This window comes from Aedes aegypti, chromosome 2 (genome assembly GCF_002204515.2).
Source record: "Aedes aegypti strain LVP_AGWG chromosome 2, AaegL5.0 Primary Assembly, whole genome shotgun sequence".
NCBI classification, from domain to species: Eukaryota; Metazoa; Arthropoda; class Insecta; order Diptera; family Culicidae; genus Aedes; species Aedes aegypti.
This window is the reverse complement of record NC_035108.1, coordinates 174,398,996-174,416,803: the sequence shown is the minus strand read 5'-3', so window position 1 is coordinate 174,416,803 and position 17,808 is coordinate 174,398,996. Positions and strand designations below refer to the sequence as shown.

General features: G+C 36.3%; 1 protein-coding gene across 1 annotated transcript; it reads left to right on the top strand.

Moving 5' to 3' along the window:
- Nucleotides 1–783: 783 nt before the first annotated feature.
- Nucleotides 784–16,633, top strand: LOC5566024 (esterase B1). The gene is made up of 3 exons (XM_001650322.3): nt 784–1,698; nt 15,501–15,963; nt 16,028–16,633. The coding sequence occupies exons 1-3, from the start codon at nt 930–932 to the stop codon at nt 16,458–16,460; spliced, it is 1,665 nt and encodes a 554-aa protein (XP_001650372.3). The 5' UTR covers nt 784–929; the 3' UTR covers nt 16,461–16,633.
- Nucleotides 16,634–17,808: the final 1,175 nt, after the last annotated feature.

The window sequence follows — 17,808 nt, the reverse complement described above, 5'->3', positions numbered from 1 at the left end:
TAATAATATAAGACAAAAGGTATATTTTAAATTAAAAAAAAAACATAAAAATCTCAAACTCCACCGCTGTATTACTGGTTGGAAAATTCCCCTCTCAATCGTTGCACATAGCGGGCTAAAAAGCAAATATATACTGAATTTGTTTGTGGTCGATTCTCTCAAAGTGCGAGTCTTTTTGTAATGCTTAAAACAGCATGAATTAATAATACACGAATGAAAAAATTTCAACTTTGGCAAAACAATTTTCAGTTGTTAACTGTGGAAGTGCTCATAGAACACTAAGCTAAGAAGCAGGCTCTGTCTCAATAAAGTCATAATGCCAAGAATAAAAGCTTAAAAGATTGAAACTACTAAAATATTGATGTCATGTTGTTTTCTGCTAGCATCGGCTTCAACGACTACAAACCAAAATATGTACGTCGCAGACGAAGCCGATTGATGTTCCCCAATGTAATTATTGACCTATTGACAGACGACTGTGTAATACTGAGATGATTACGCAATCAAAACAAACTAATAACCCGGCGCTGGTTTGTACATAAGTGGTTATCTATAGTGACAAAGCATTTTCAAAAGCGTTGAATCGTTCAATACATAATACAATTACGCCAGCTCAAATCATCTCAAATGATTCAAATTTATCTACTCTGGAAGGTTTTGACTGAATGTGCGAAGCACAAGGAGCGTGATTTTTGCCTTGATATAATCTACTGCATCATGACTTTTGATTTTATTTATTTAACCGAGTACTATTTAAATTTGATTACAAGCGTCGGTCTTGAGCATCACCGGTACGGATTTCATTTTCAGTCGATTTTGTGACTGCACAGAGGCAACAACATTCACCTTCCCCAAACTCTGCGACGATTGTGATCTGGCAAAGCCCAATTGGATCATTTTATTTGAATCAATTTAGTTCGTTAAGCATTATGTCCACTTTGGAACGTGTTATAACTCAACTCAGTGCCGGTAAAGTTCAAGGTTGCAAATCTGCACTACCGAACGGGAATAGCTATTGCTTCTACAGAGGAATCCCATATGCCAAACCTCCTGTCGGTGAGCTTCGTTTTCGGCCACCTGTTGCTTTGGAAAGATTCGAGGAAGAAGTGCTGGATTGCAGTTATGAGCGGAGTTCCTGTTATGCGTATATGCATTTCCCACCCACGGTGGCCGTTAGCGAGGATTGTTTGTACGCAAATGTCTACACCCCGATAGATCCTACCGAAATCGAACGGACAATTCCACTTCCTGTAATGGTTTGGATCCATGGTGGAGGTTTTATAGCAGGAAGCGGCGATGCAGCTATTTATGGTCCTAGATATATAGTGCAGGAGGGGGTCATTGTGGTGACGTTCAACTATCGATTGGGTCCCTTGGGATTCCTATATTTCCCAGAGAAAGGAATTTACGGTAATATGGGATTGAAGGATCAACGGTTCCTACTGAAATGGGTACAAGAAAACATTTCAAAATTCGGAGGAGATCCCGATAATGTCACGATTTTTGGTGAAAGTGCAGGTGGTGCATCATGTCATTTGCAATATCTGTGCGAATCCTCTCGGAAGTATTTCCACAAGGCAATATGTCAGTCGGGAGTAGCTTTCACTGTGTGGACCGAGCAGATGGATGCAGTTTCCAAAACACGCAACTTGGCCAAGTTCGTAGGCTGTGTAGCAGAGAGCGATGATGAAATTTACGGTAATTCAACAAATATAACTGGATACACGTTTGTTATTTTTTTTTTTTTTTTTGCCTGACACCACATTTTGCAGTTTATCATAAATTCATTGATCTCTATTGAAAAATTAAGAAGAAAATAAGAATTTGCTAAGAAGCTATAAGCCAGCGAAGGCGGAACTTAAATTATTTTTTGCAGAAATATTTTTAAACTAATATCATTAAAATATGAAAAAAAATCGTTGAACATTTGAATGGTTACAGTATATTTTTATCAGCCCAGTGACAGTTCAAAATTTGTCTCTGTGAAGAGCTTTGTGAATTTTGATGTTTTTGAATGAGAAAAGCTATGGTAGGCAAAGTTCATAAACGTTGCCTCAAATTATTGAAAAATTGTTCGCTTCGCAAAAATCTCCAGTTCAGTTTACACCCGATTCTGTTTTTGTACGGATTTTTTTCACACGGCCGAGCACAGGTTCCATACATTTTTTTTCGCCAAAACTTTATTTTTGCATGAAACGTCGAGAAATGGTGTTACTTTTTTTGCACGGTTTTTGAAATTTTGAACTGAAAACTTTTTTTGCACGGTACGCATCCCCCGTGCAAAAACAGAATTGGGTGTATTGATATAAAATATAATCATTATTCTTATAACCAATCTGATAATGAAGCGTCATCTTTATTTTATATAGACCATAAAATTGAAGGTGCTATCTATGTTTTAATTTGTCGAAGACTCCGAAGACACACACACTTATTCTGGATTTATGTGGTCGGCATTTTTTAACTGGGTTTAAACTAGAAATGTACTGCAAAATTAGTAATAATCCAGTATTTTTCTCCCAAAACTATTGATTATCAGTTAGAATCTTTACTTTGTACTGAGTACGGTAGTTTAACCTTTACAGTACTGGGTGCCCACATTGAAGAGTAGTGTTTGATCCTTCGACCTTGATGCTTGCTCCTGCGGGGGCGGCGATGAGGGCAGGATCATTGATCTATTGAACGCGTCGCTTGCTCTTGCGTGGGCGAGCGATGAACACTTGTTCGGGGTACAATGCGATTATCGAATTATTTCATGTATCCGGTTAGGCGTGATTATATCATGGATCGCATCCCCAACAATGTGTGACTCCCAGATCTCTACCTTATCCCACTAACCCAATATCCTTTCCATGACAACCGTGGAGATGCAGAGGTGATCTCGGACTCTAGTAACAACGGTAGTCACACTAACATTCCTTGCCTTCCCTGATGACCGTAGGGACGTAGCTGGCGCCGTTATTGACTTTTAAAATTTGAGCTCTCGATTTGTGTACATTGTGTACATTAAGCTAGTATCAAGCCCCATTCACTAAATCTCTGTGCAACTTCGATTGTTCTGGTCGGTTATTTATGCTTATGCTTTACAGTACTGGGAGTACCATCGAAATCGCATCAAAATTCGGTACCATCACCGAATTTTAAACAATTTATGCATGATTCATAAATATAACTCATTGTGATTTTCCTGTAAATCTCTATCCTGGAAAAATCTATCGAATGATGGCGAAGATACAGTGTTTTGAAACTTTGACGTCGGCATCAAGTACTTTAAAAATTAAACAACACTTTTATGAGAATCTGCTGTTGAAAATAAATCAAATTGAAGCAACCGTTTTTAGCAATGAATATTTATGTTTCTAGTGCAACTCTAGCTTATAAAGATCTTATAAACTTTATGAGGCATGATATCGCAATTTTCTGATTTTTTGGAGACAACTCAACTAATTTGTATGATTGCTTGGAATAAGCGTCTTAGTTTCCGACAATGTGTAGCCCACTATTCATATAAATATCGAGTATATCGAAATCACGGTGTGCCTGAAACCATTATTAACGAAAAAATGATAAAGAGTTTGGCACTTACCATTCGAAAGATATAATATTTAAGCATGATGAAATGCTTGTTGCGAACCTGATTTTAGACAACTGAAATAAAATCTTAAAGACATGTTCACTAACTGCAAATATGCATGAATACTATATGGTTTGAATGTCGAATGTCAATCAAATTGACCTTTTTAATTGTAAATAATGTCCTTTAATATGACAAAGGAAAATAAAGGATCACTAATCTCAACTTCATTGTAATAAGAGTAAATATACAAATCACTGTAGCTTCGACGAAATGATTTCAAATTTACTGAGGAGCTACTTGGATATCACATGTTTTGAATGTTTAAAGCAAAGTTGATGATCCCTTGATTGGTTTACAAATTAATAATGGTACACCGTTAGGGAATATTTTGAAGCATGTGAAAAATATAGCCCAAAACCTCCAAATCACGATAGTTTTCGATTCCCTCGTTAGAATATTTTTAAATTCGGAGAAGATGCTTTAGTATAAGCTTTCGAATGGTGGGTGCCTAAATCTTGAAAATTGTTTTCGTTAGTAACGGTTTCAGGCACACCGTGTAAATATCTTCAAAACTACGAAATCAATGGTCGAAATCGAAACAGAGTTTTTATGGAACAAAACTATGAATAATCACGTTTTAAATTTTGTGTGGTGTAAAATGATGCTGACGGTTGAGGAGTAACTAACGAAAATATTATAAATTTTGTTAAAAAAGGTATTCGTTAACACGAAAAATTGTCTGTAGTAAATAAAGTACTTAAATCAATATACCAGCTGATGAACTTGCAATAAGTGTTAACGGGAAATTAGGAAATTATATTTGGAGATTTACCTAAATATTTAGTCATATATAGTTAACTCTGTACTAGAATACAAGTTTCAAGATTTATATTGTTTACTTCGGAAAATACCATTGAATTATATTCTGACGATTTCGAACAAAGTTAACCCTTTGCGTACTACTCTGATGAGTTTATTTATTTATTATTGTCGTCAATCATGTTTGTAGACCGTTACAGTTTCTTATGCGCTAGTTACACTTCTACATTCAATTACCTAATTTTTCTTCTTAAGATAATGTGCGGAAGTATTGTTTTAGCTTCGCTTTGGACCAAGTTAAGTCGATTGAATTGTAATGTTTATTATAAGTAGTCATCATTTGGTTCATTGGCCCAAATTTTGCATAATTAGTACGGTGATAGTTGATTGCAAATAGTTCTCGATGGCGTAAACGTCTGGATGGTACATAAAAGTTTAATTTAGATAATAATTCTGGTGAATCAACTTTATGGGATACAATATCGTTTATAAATGAAATCATGGCATATTCACGACGCTCTCTTAGTGTTTGAATATTAATCAACATACATCTAGCTTTGTAAGATGGTAATGGAAATTCTGTCCAACCTAATTTGCGAAGAGCATATAATAAAAATTGTTTTTGCACCGACTCTATCCTTTCATCATGTACTGTTGAAAAAGGTGACCAAATTATGCTGCAATATTCAAGTATTGATCTAACATAGGCAATGAACAATGTTTTTATTGTGTATGGATCATTGAAGTTATAAGCGAAGCGTTTAATGAAGCCTAACATATTATTAGCTTTATTTATCATAGTGTTATAGTGATCAATGAAAGTAAGTTTTGAGTCTAAAATTATGCCTAAGTCTCTGATTCTATTACATTTTTCAACATTTTGATTGCCTAAAGTTATTGTTACATTGGGAATGTCTCTTTTCCTGTTAAAAGATATCAGGTTACATTTTTTTACATTCAGTTGTAGTAGGCTTTTCTGACACCACGTGTGGAAGATTTGTACTTCGTGTTTAAAAGTATGTATGTCCTGTGCAATTTTTATTTCCAAATAAAGTTTAATATCGTCAGCATAGATTAATACTTTTATTTTGCCAAGAATAAACGACAAATCGTTTACAAACAGTATAAACAAAAGCGGACCTAAATGAGAGCCTTGTGGAACCCCTGAAGTGGCATGTATTGGAGTTGACTTTTTCCCTTTGAATTTCACTATTAGCTCGCGAGTGGTTAAATATGATTCAATCCATTTCAGCAATTTGGCTTCAATACCAATTTTTTGTAGTTTAAATATAAGCATGGGTATATCAACACGGTCAAATGCTTTACTAAAATCTTTTTTTTTTTTTCTATGTCGTTTATTTGAGAGGCTCAATTGTTTAATTGAAAACTTCACGGAGCCGAGGATCATGTTAACAAAATTTGTTATTCTAAACTATTTCAAAGAAATTCAATGATAAGATCTACGAGAGCTCTTCTTCCTAGGCTGTGAATCGGAACTGGAACTGGAGTTCGCAAATTTAGCTCGCCGTATATTTGCAGTTTCGTTTTCGAACGCTTCCTTGATGGCAATTGCAGCCGCTCTCATTTTTTCCATGCTCTCCTGCTGTTGCGTTTCCTCCTCCGAGGCGGGTTCAGTTACCCACATAGTTGCCTCATTTTGTTCCGTGTCGTCTGTTTCCGAGGGCTGGTCGATAAATTCCTCATCGAGAACTTCGATGATTTCGTCCGTCGGCATCACTTGCTCCGCAGGTATCACTTGCTTTCCGGAAACTACCGCAGCATATGAATTTATCGCTGACTTGTCCTGCTTCATCTGTTCCTGTTTCCTTTCCCGAGTTTTCCGCTGAGGGCAGGAGTCCCTTCGATGTCCCACAGTTTGACACAAAAAACAAGTGTCTTTCAGACCGTCGTAGAACATTTTGGCTTTCCGGCCCACCACATCGACTGAAGGTGGGATATCTTTCCTTACATCCATATATACTCCTCGCACTCCAGTGAACATATGGTCGAGGCCCAAATTCGGAGGAAATTTTTCTCGTACCACACGTTCTATTTTGCCGAATTCTCCAAGGACTGATAATAGTTCATCATCTGGTAGTTCCGGGGGTAAATCGAATACCCGCACGTAACGTATATCGTCACCTGCGATCGTCATACGCACCTCTACTGTTGTTCCACTGGTATATACAAATGATCGTGGTCCCGCGTTCCTTTCGAGAGAGTTCATCATAGCTTCCTGGGTTGTAAACTTGATGAACAACGATCGATCACGCGCTGTTCTGTATGTTGTCTCCATCAGTGCCACATCCGTATCCAATTGCTTGACAAAATTGGCGATTTCGATCCAAGACGGTCGTGGGCTTCCCATCGGGAAGCGAAATTGAACAGTGTTCACAATCATCACATCACCCATGATGATGTATAGATGGAATTTACACAGCACCGAAAGCACTACCGGCGAACGGCGTAGAAGTTAAAAATCGAGAAACAAAAGAGATTCCTAAACAGCGCTTGCTGATGACAAAGCAATACCGCAGTGCAGAGCGCACTTTTGCCTTCGACTTTGTCTGACGACGGCAGAGATCGAACTGTTTACTAAAATCTGTGTATAAAGCTTCTACATGATTTCCATTTTCCATAGCACTCAATGAATAGTTTACAAATTCGAGCAAATTAGTGGCTGTCGAACGCCCTTTAAAAAAGCCGTGCTGCGCTGTAGTTATTCTGTTTTTGATTTGGATGAATACTTTTTCATTTATGATAGCCTCAAAGAGCTTCGGAATGCACGAAATAAGGGCAATGCCACGATAGTTAATAATATCAGATTTTTTGCCAGATTTGAAAATGGGAACAAGGTATGAGCTTTTCCACATCTTTGGAAAGACTCCAGACTCCAGTGACATATTAAAGAGCCAAAATAAGGGGGTAGTTAATTCAATTGCTAAAATCTTCATGAAGATTGGTGGAACTCCATCCGGTCCATTTCCTTTGGTTGCATCCAAGTTTTTCAAACCATTCAATATTTCATGCACATCTATATGACTGATACCAACATCGTTAGGAAATGCAGGATGGAAATCGAAATATTTATAATCACGATCAGCTTCAGAGTATGTCGTGTATACTTCTTGAAAAAATTTTGAAAATAAGTTGCATATATCTTGTGAGGTATGGCCAACCTTTTCATTAAAATACATTGTAGAAGGAAAGTTATTGGATTTTAGTTTAGATTTAACATAGTTGAAGAAATTCTGTGGACAGTTTTTGATTTCTTGCTCAGTTTTGGAGTTGTAGCTTTCATATGCCAATCGCATTGCTGAGTTGAGTTGTACGCTCATATTCAAATATACTTGTAAATTCTCTTGACTTTTATGCTTTTTGTAAATTTTATGTAGTTTCTGTTTACGATTCTTCAAATTTATTATTTCTTTATTGAACCAAACAGGATGTTTTGAAAAACCATTACACCTTCTTTTAATGATTGGTACTTCTTCTAATATTATTTTGAACAAACAGTTGTAGAAAACTTCTGTTGAATTATTTACATCATCTTTGCTTCTCAAAATCGATTGCCAGTTAATGTTATTTAATTTATTTCTAATGTTGTCATAGTTAGCTGAATTAAAGTCGAATATTTCCTCAAATTCATTGTCAATATAGAAATCTGTATTAGAAATAAACTGAGAAAATTCTATTGCCGTATGAAACACTTCATTTTTCCAAAGTGGAGTCAATGCCTCATTAACACAAAAGTCATCAGAGACGTTTGTCAGCAAGAGATCAAGATAACAGTTTTGTTGATTTTTTACATGATTGATTTGATTAAGACCTAAGTTTGCAATTTTGTCAAATATAAACTGTAGCAATTCACTTTCTCCAATGACTGGGAGTAATATATAATCATTGTCCATATCTGGTATAAAATCAATGTTGCGTTGATTAAAATCACCGTAAATATGAATCTTAACTTCAGGGGGTAAACTAGACATAACATTTTCCGCTACACTAAAAAATTTATCGTATGTTTCTTTGCACGCATTGTTAGGAGGAAAGTATACGGAGACAAAAATATGTGTCTCGCCAGACAATTGCACTTTCGCCCACACGTGCTCAAATTCTTTAAATTTAGTGGTAACGATAATTTCAGAGTTCAATTTTGCTGAAACTGCGATTAAAACTCCGCCACCCGACTTTTTTTCAGACCATTGATAATTACGATCAGCTCTATAAACATTGTAATTATTTCCAAAAATTTCTTCACTCCGTATACTCTCATCCCAACTCGTTTCAGTTCCCAGAATAACAGAGTATGCGCAACCTGATACTTTACGATGAATTTCAGTCAATTTGGCTGCGCTTCTCATCCTGTTAAAATTTTGACAATATGTTATAATTTCATTTGAAGCACCTGATGAGTTTACTGAAGAACTCGATGAGTTATTTTCATTAAAACTATCTAATGCTATCTGGGTCGTTTGCTTATACTCTACCTCTGAAGAACGCGTCAAGTTGTCATCTACTTCCTCTGAAGAGAGCGTCAAGTCCGACGAAAACACGAATGTTTGCATGCGCATGCTTCGCAAGGTGGTGAAGGTGGACTTCTCTGTGTCATGATGTGTTGTGGATTCGTGAGGCCGTCCGGTTGATAAGGGTTGAGTGTTTCCCGTTTTTCAAATCGAATAGTTGGGCGATAATTAGATGGTGGTCGAGAAAATTGATTTTTTGCCGCCGCAAGGAGTTCACGATCGGGTGGAAGATAATTTTCGTTCATATTAGATTTATTGCTGTTGTCGTTATCGTATCTACGACTGCCGAAAACTGTGCGGCGCGGGGCATTGGTGTAATTGTTGTTGCAATCGTTGTTTACATTTTTTTCCAAACGGCTGTTTCTGCTGGTTGTAGAATTTCGAGTTGCGTTCCGCTTACGTCGCCTTCGAGCCTTCTCGGCCTGCTTTTGCTGATCCAAGCGGCGGAGTTGGCGTTTGTCGTATTCCTCCCAATTCGCTTTCCATACTTTCCTCGTACCTAAAAGTCGCCAGCCAGAGTTGTCCTCTTTTTTTGCATTCAATTCAGCATTTAAACTGGGAGGAGAATCCAATGTGGGGTCTAGTGATTCAACTTCGGTGCTGGAGTTCGTCATAATATTTGCTGATATGGCTTTCAGCTCATTCAAAATATCTATTTCCAGTAATGGGTTGTTTCTCATAGGCTCCAACGAAGTTATGTCTAAGATCAAAGATGCTAATTCTCCTACATCTTTGCTAAGACCTTTCACCTCGTCAGTGATATTGTTTGCTATTGACTGCACTGCCGTTGATATGCTTGATTTGGACGACTCAAGCGCAACATCAAACATCGCAGTGATGTGGTTTTTAACAGCATTTACATTGCCAGCAAAACAACTGCTTTCAAGTATTTCAAGATAACCTCAATGCGCACTTTAACAGATTTTTGTCAGCACCTTCATAGGTTTTGGAAACTAACACGAGAAGAATTTTAAAGACTTTGATGTATTTTTTTTTATATAATATTTTCAAGTGATCATTTAACTTTTGATAGAAACTGTCCCCTATGGCTCCTCACTTCATGGACTGCATATCCCTAGGAGTTTTTTTAATTGATTTCACTACAAATTGAAGAGCAATTAATTCAAAGAATTTAAGAGCAAATCATTTAAAATATATGAAGTTCTGTTAATTAACCTAAAGTGTACGATTTGACGAATAACTTCGGATTATTCTAACAATGTGTGTTCGAAAATTAAAGATTTGTAATTTTTCTATCAAGCCTTCATTTCGAACACTGTCAAATTCTTTTTCTGTGTCTAGAAGAACAAGACCAGTAGAATAGCCTTCAGATTCGTTGGAACGAATCGAATTTGTTACACGTAAAAGTTGATGAGTGGTCGAAATTCGAACTGTTCATTGGCAAACATTGAATTTTCGACCATTATTCTGTTCAAAATGACCTTTTCAATAAGTTTACTGATGGATGAAAGCAAACTGTTCGAACGATAGCTAGAAGCTTCTGCAGGATTTTTATCTGGTTTTAAAATTGGAACAACCTTAGCATTTTTCCATTTATCAGGAAAATATGCTAATTGGGAGTGCTTCGTGAAACCCTGAGAGAGAGGAGACAGCTGGCTTAGATTGCGAGCTCCCAAAAGTCATGGAAACCTGTCATCAACTGTCACTGGAAAACCGCACATTCGAAGGGCAGAACGTGAAAAACCGTCAAAATTTAACCGAACTAAAACTGGATGTAATTGAAAATTTAGGTTGTTTTCCTGTGCAATCGAATATAAAATAGTTGAATATTTAAATATTGTCGATTGGACTCCATTTGCTATTGCAAATTTTAAATTTTATGATCTTTTTGATATCAAATGGAATGTGAAAATGGTTTTGACCCAGTTTGTACTCTCCGAACCATTGTGCATAGCCCAAACATGAGAAGAAGAAATCAAAGAAGCCAAGAAAACAAGCCAGTTGTCAGTGAGCTGTCTCCTCTCTCTCAGGTGAAACCCAAGCATGACAGTTCGGTTTTGCGTCGTCCGATGGATTTTGCTGACAATTTCGCGCGTGCTTTCGTTGCCGGAGATTTTTTTTTTCCCCTGTTTTGGAGCGTCTAGCTGGGTAATGCTTCGTGAAGCCCAAGCAGGACAGTTCGGTTTTGCGTCGTCCGATAGATTTTGCTGACAATTTCGCGCATGCTTTCGTTGCCGGAGAGAGAATTTTTTTTCCCTGTTTTGGAGCGTCTTGCTGGGTAGGTATTTGGGAAGGCCCAAGCAAGACGGTTTGTTTTCGGGACGCCAAGAAGTTTTGCTGTCAGTGTCAGTTTTGTGTTCAGTCGAGAATGGATTACCAACTGGTGAGTTCGTTTCATGTTTATGATAACACATTTTTTCTTGAAAGCGTAACTTTTGTGTAATATTAAAACAAACGTTGTATGGTTCGTCACTGTTTGTGTCGGCATTATGCTCTTTTCTTATACAATTTCAATATACATACATTTTTCTCTTTTTGACATTATTAAAAATTATCTTTTGAATTGTTCGACATTGTGAATGTTGACGTATTTTCTTAAACTTCTGCCATATCGAGACAAAATGCACAGTAATACTCATATGTAATTTTCAAACAAACTATGTATGGTTCTTCACTACAATTATCGGCATTATTCCTGTTTCATATAATTTAAAATACATACATGTAATTTTCAGTTTCCGTCATTAATTAAAACGTCTTTTGAATTGTTCGACATTATAGATGTTGACGTATTTTTTCCAAAAACTTCTCGAGACAAAAATACAAAACTAGCTTTAAATATAAGTCGTATATTTCCCCCTTGTCCATGGATCGCATCACCGACCAGAGGTGACTCCCAGATCTTTTCCTCCCTCACTAATAAACACCCTTCCCGTGGTGATTGTGGAGATGCAGAGATATTCTCGGTCTCTAGAAGCAACAATCATTACACCCTAACATTCCTTCCCCATCCCAACTGACTGTAAGGACTTGGCCGGCGCCGTTATTGATCAATAATATTAGATCTGCTAAAATTGCACTTCGAGAGTAAGCGGAAACTCCTATCCCTTATTCATTTAGATCGTAGTGCAATTCTTACCAGTTCCGATCAATCACGGAGTAGCAGTCAGTCTATGCTATGCTATGCTATGCTATGCTTATCAGGAAAATATGCTAATTGAAAACATTTGTTAAATATATCAACAAAGAATGATAAGCTACTTTCTGGAAGTTTCTTGTTGAGGATGTAGAAAATTCCATCATGATTGAGAATATTTTAGAAGTCCTGAGTAACTTGATTTTCAATTGGACTAGTAGGTCCTAAATTAAAATTGTACGGGCTTTCAAACTGCATAGCAAGTTTTTGAGCTTTTTCGCAATTAGTAATAATTTGTTTATCTCTTTCAATGCCGGTATTGGCTTCTGAGGTTTTTTTTTCAAGATTTAAGATTATTTCCAAAAGGGCTTAGAGCCAGGGTCCAATTGAGAAATTTTATTTTCTAAATTTTTGTTTCTTAATTGTGCAAAACGTTTCTTGATTTCTTTCTGCAAATCCTGCCATATAATTTTCATAGCAGGATCGCGAGTGCGTTGAAATTGCCTTCTCCTCATGTTTTTAATACGGATCAAGAGTTTAAGATCATCGTCTATAAACATGGATTCAAATTTTACTTCACATTTTGGAGTTGCAATGCTCCTGGCTTCAACAATGGAATTTGTTAAAGTTTCAAGAGCATTGTCAATATCAAGTTTTGTTTGTAAAGAAATGTTAACATCAAGATTAGAGTCAATAAATGTTTCATATATATTCCAGTCGGATCGAAAATAATTGAAAGTGGACCTGATAGGATTGAGAATCGCTTCATGGGATATTTGAAATATAACAGGGACATAATCAGAATCAAAATCAGCATGAGTAACTACCGTTTTGTCTCAAATTCCGAACAGACTCATATTCCGAACACTCTGTTTTTGTATGGCTGTTCGGTTGAAATGTTTCGCTGAAATATGTCATCGAATAACAAAGAAATGGCAGTCATTTGCAATTCAATTCTAACGTTTTACAATCTATTTTATACCTCTGGAGTAGTGGTGATTCTCTAGTTCGAGACCAGTAAAACTAGCTTAGATAAATATATTTGCGAAATTATTCATTAGAATACGCTTTATTCGTGCTGTTCGGAATTTGAATCAAGGTGTTCGGAATATGAGACAGATTGAACACAGTGTTCGGCATTTGAATCAAAATGTTGTCCCACGCTTTCACGTATAAACAATACGAAATAAGTTAAAATTAACAATTTTATCGGCACACCCAACAGCTAACAGTTAAGCTTTGCGGAGAAATTGAAATTTTTACAAATATCAGCTTATTTATGCCTATCAGATGCATTTGAAGTCACTGTTAGCCTTAAGTGTTCGGAATATGAGTCAAAACGGTAATTGGCCACAAAAATGACTAGAGTCGGTTAAGACCAAATCAATCGTAGATGGATTTCTAGAAGAGGAAAAACATGTAGGGCTATCAGGGTATTGAATTGAGAAACATCCTGAAGAGTACTCATCAAATAAAATTCTGCTGTTGGAATTACTTTGCGAATTATTCCATGAGCGATGTTTGGCATTCAAATCACCAATGACAAAAAAATTGACTTATTGTGAATCAATCTCCGCAAGTCATTTTGGAGTAAATTAAATTGCTGCCCAGAGCATTGAAAAGGCAAATAGGCAGCTATGAATGTATATTCACCAAGCTGTGTTCAACAGAAACAATGTTTCAAAATCTTTGGTTTCAAATGACGAAAAAAGTTGACGAAAACGTATGTAAAAACACGCCGATGATTGAAACTGTCCCATATGCCCCATTTGATCGAATTCATTACGATAAACAAAAAAGTTTGGATCTCTTTTTATTTTTGATCCATGTTTCAGTAATAACTGCTATATGTATGTTATTAGCTGTTATTTTAAACAGTTATAATTAAACAGCTCGTCCCCTTTACCAAGAATGAGAATTTAAATTTAAAATATTTATAAAACATTTGAATCCATTGGAGAAACGTAATCCGATAACATATTAGTAAATATTACACCAACTTGGACTGCTTCAGCCATTGTGGTGGTTTGAACATTGCATCAATTATTAAATTAAATTAATCGGTTAAAAAATCAAAATCAGAGGGAGATATTTCACTACAATAAGGTGCATTTTCTGAGGATTTTTTTGTTGGAAATTCCCGTTAAGTAAGAGAAGGACTAGGAGTTGCCTGCAGCGACAGGGGTTTTTCCATATGATTTGAAGCCATTAGAACGGTTATCAGTAATAAGACAATTTGAAGAAGAGAAGTTGAAACTGCCTGCTAAAATATCGGCATACGAGTTTCCCCGGGTAAATTCATTATAAATTAAAAGATTCGAACGGCTTCCCGACGGATTAAAATTTGTTTGTGAATGAGCATTATTATAATTTACCTTATGGGTATGATTCTCAAGCAAGCAATCGTTAACTTAAAAATGAGCATTATTGGAGATTCTGCCTGAGGAACGAAAAACGTTCATCTGGTACGAGCCTCGATGATTCTACACGATGAGTTAACGCGAAGGGCAATCCCGAAGGTTAGATTTATGGTTGCCCAGCAATTTTCGCATACAAACTGTTCGATATCTTCCTTCACAGGACAGATGTCCTTAGCGAGAGAAGAACCTCCGCAAATCATGCATTTAGCATCTATGTGGCAATATTTTGTTCCATTACCCCACTTTTGGCACCGACGGCACTGGGTGGAGTTCTGAAAATGTCCTCCAGGTTTCTGGAATTATTCCCATGTTACACGGACATCAAGCATAAGTTCTGCTTTATCTGAAGCTTTAATATTATTTAGATCACTTTTGTTAAAGTGAACTAAATAATATTCTTGAGAAGACCCTGATGGAGTTTAAGATCTCCTGCCTAAAGCCCCCATATTTGGAACAACTGACCACGATAGGTGACAGTCTTTGATTCCACACATGAATGAAAGAGGCTGCTTCGATTTGATGTTCTGAAAATTTGTCTCGAGTATCGAACTGATTGCTCATTTCGATGCAATTATCAGCATTAACCTTTTCCCCTTTGGAAGAAAGTGCGCAATCCGGAGAAACCACATTTCTTCCATTATTGCCACGTTTAGTGACAGTTTTTAATCCCGCTTCTTTGGAAGGAAGTTGTGAATTCAGAGATCAGAAGTTATCCTTTTATTCGTGGTTGCAACCATGTTGTGATATGGCCTACGTAGAAAAATATGGAACACGTTTCGGCTGGCATAAAAAATGTACTGATATAAGTTTAATTTTATACATGAATGACAGTCAGCATGTACTCCCTTTAACGTTCAACAAGTTCAAAGTTGTAGGGTTTCTTCCTTCGCGAATGAATCGAACACGATTTATGTTATTTAGTTACTTACTCGAACTAGTCATTCCTACAAAAAGTTATTCCATCACTTATCCTTCCATCCATCCTAGCTTACCATACATATTCTAATGAACGAAGTCTCAATTTACTTTATTTCTAATTTTTATTTTTATTTATTTACTAGAAACCCTCATGAGTGCACCCGCTGACGATCTCATAGCTGGCAGTGAACAATGTGTTTCAGATCTAGATCGTTCGATTTACAGAATCTTTGCATTTTCTCCAGTAGTAGAACCAAAGGAATCAGAAGATCCTTTCATAACCGAAAACTACGTGGATATTCTAAGAAACCCGAATATGACGAATATTCCACTAATACTGGGCTTAACCAGTAATGAAGCCATTTGCTTCATTCAAAACCTCTCGGTTGAACTTTATGCAAATGATGCAAAACTATTCGTGCCTCCTCAATTGGCTGTTCCAGAAGACCGATTGCTTCAAGTTGGAGAAGAAGTCAAACGGTTTTATTTTGAAAATCGAACTGTTTCATCTGAAAACTTGCAGTTTCTTTTGGATTTTGTTTCTGACTGTATGTTTGTCATACCGGTTTGTGTGGCAAGCGAATTGCATTCGAGATATCAGCACAGGTAATTGCCTACAATGGTATATTTCGGCGAAATCTATTTAAAAACGTGTTCTTCTCATTTTTAGTGCTCCACAATATTTCTACTGCTTTTCATTTGAAGGTAAATCGAATCACATAAAAGCAATGTTCCAAAACGACTACCAACTAGAAGGTGCAGCTCATGCGGATGAATTGACATACATGTTTGAGGCAAGCTTTTTCACCACCGAGGAGATGGATACCGATAGCCAGGAATACAAGATACGCAAAGCTATGTGCCGTATGTGGACAAATTTTGCAAAATGTGGCAATCCAACGCCGGATGAAGATCAACTGGATATTTTGTGGCAGCCAGTAGAGAAAATAGATCCTGATCAGGAGAAATATAACATCAGAGCGCTGGACTTGAACGAACCATCCAAAATGGTAGACCACCCATTCGAAAAGCGAGTTAATTTTTGGAAACGATTGTTTGAAAAATACGGTGGGAACTATTTGCTTCATCGAGCATTGCAATGAAATCCAACTTCTTCCAAATTGTGTTCAATCATAAAAATGCCCTTTGAATATATATAACCCTCGATGCTTTTATAAAAGAAATACTAGAGAATATAATTAACTGATTGATATTAATCCAAACTACTTTCGTGTAAAACGATGAAAATAAATTTATTCTCAATGTTTTCAATACATTTTTGAATGCATAACCTAAGAACATGTTCATGTGGGTGATGTGGATGCTGTGCACTACCTTAATAAGGATGTGCTTGAAGTTGTTGAAGACTTCTTCGGGGATACGACTGCGATGAATATGTTCTAGGTTTTGGCTTTCAGTCTATTATTAAATTATGTACAAATATACACAGAAAAAAATATTTAATTTTCAATGTGATGTAAACTGAAGTCTACTGTAAAAATAAATCAAATTCGTGTGTTGTTACAGCATCATGTAAATTCAAATGAATATACATTCAATTTTCAACTAGAAAAATAATTGATTGGTCGTTGAAAATTAGGTTTATTTTGATGCTCCAAATATGTGCATGAAAATAAACTTAAATTTACAACATATTTTTAGCTGTGTACAGAATACGATAATTTTGACGTAAACTGTCGAAGAAATACTCAGTCGAAAACTAGATGTACACTCCCGTGCATAAGTGTGGGTTCACCACCTAAAAAACATGCAAAACTGTTCAGTCCATATCTCTGTGATTACACGTCCAATTGAAACTCTCTGAGCCACAATCGAAAGACAGAGTTATTCTTACTTCGTATGTATTTTTCCGAAAACATTCTTTGGACTTTGTATACTAAATTTTTACATGAAGTTGTGACATTTTTCAAAAAACACACTGAAAAAACATAGCTAATTTCCTCAGTATTGGATCGACCAAAATTTTAAAACAAGGTGTCATTAGAATAGTAATCTTATATTCTTTGAAGGGCACTCACGAAATGTTTGCGGAAAAATCTGAAAAGTAATCAAAATCAATGAAACAGTCAGTCAAGTCATCGTGCAAAAGTTTGGGTTCACCTGAACTTTTTTAAATCTGTAAAATCTCAAACCAATCATGTACGCTCCATTACTTGAGCTCAAAACTTTTGCACGATTTGCATCATACTGAGGGGTGAACCCAAACTTTTGCACGATGACTTGACTGACTGTTTCATTGATTTTGAATACTTTCCAGATTTTTCCACAAACATTTCGTGGGGTCTCTTCAAAGAATATAAGATTACGATTCTAATGACACTTTAATTTAAAATTTTGGTCGATCCAATGCTGAGGAAATTAGATATGATTTTTCAGTGTGTTTTTTGAAAAATGTAACAATTTTAGGTAAAAATTTAGTATACAAAATTC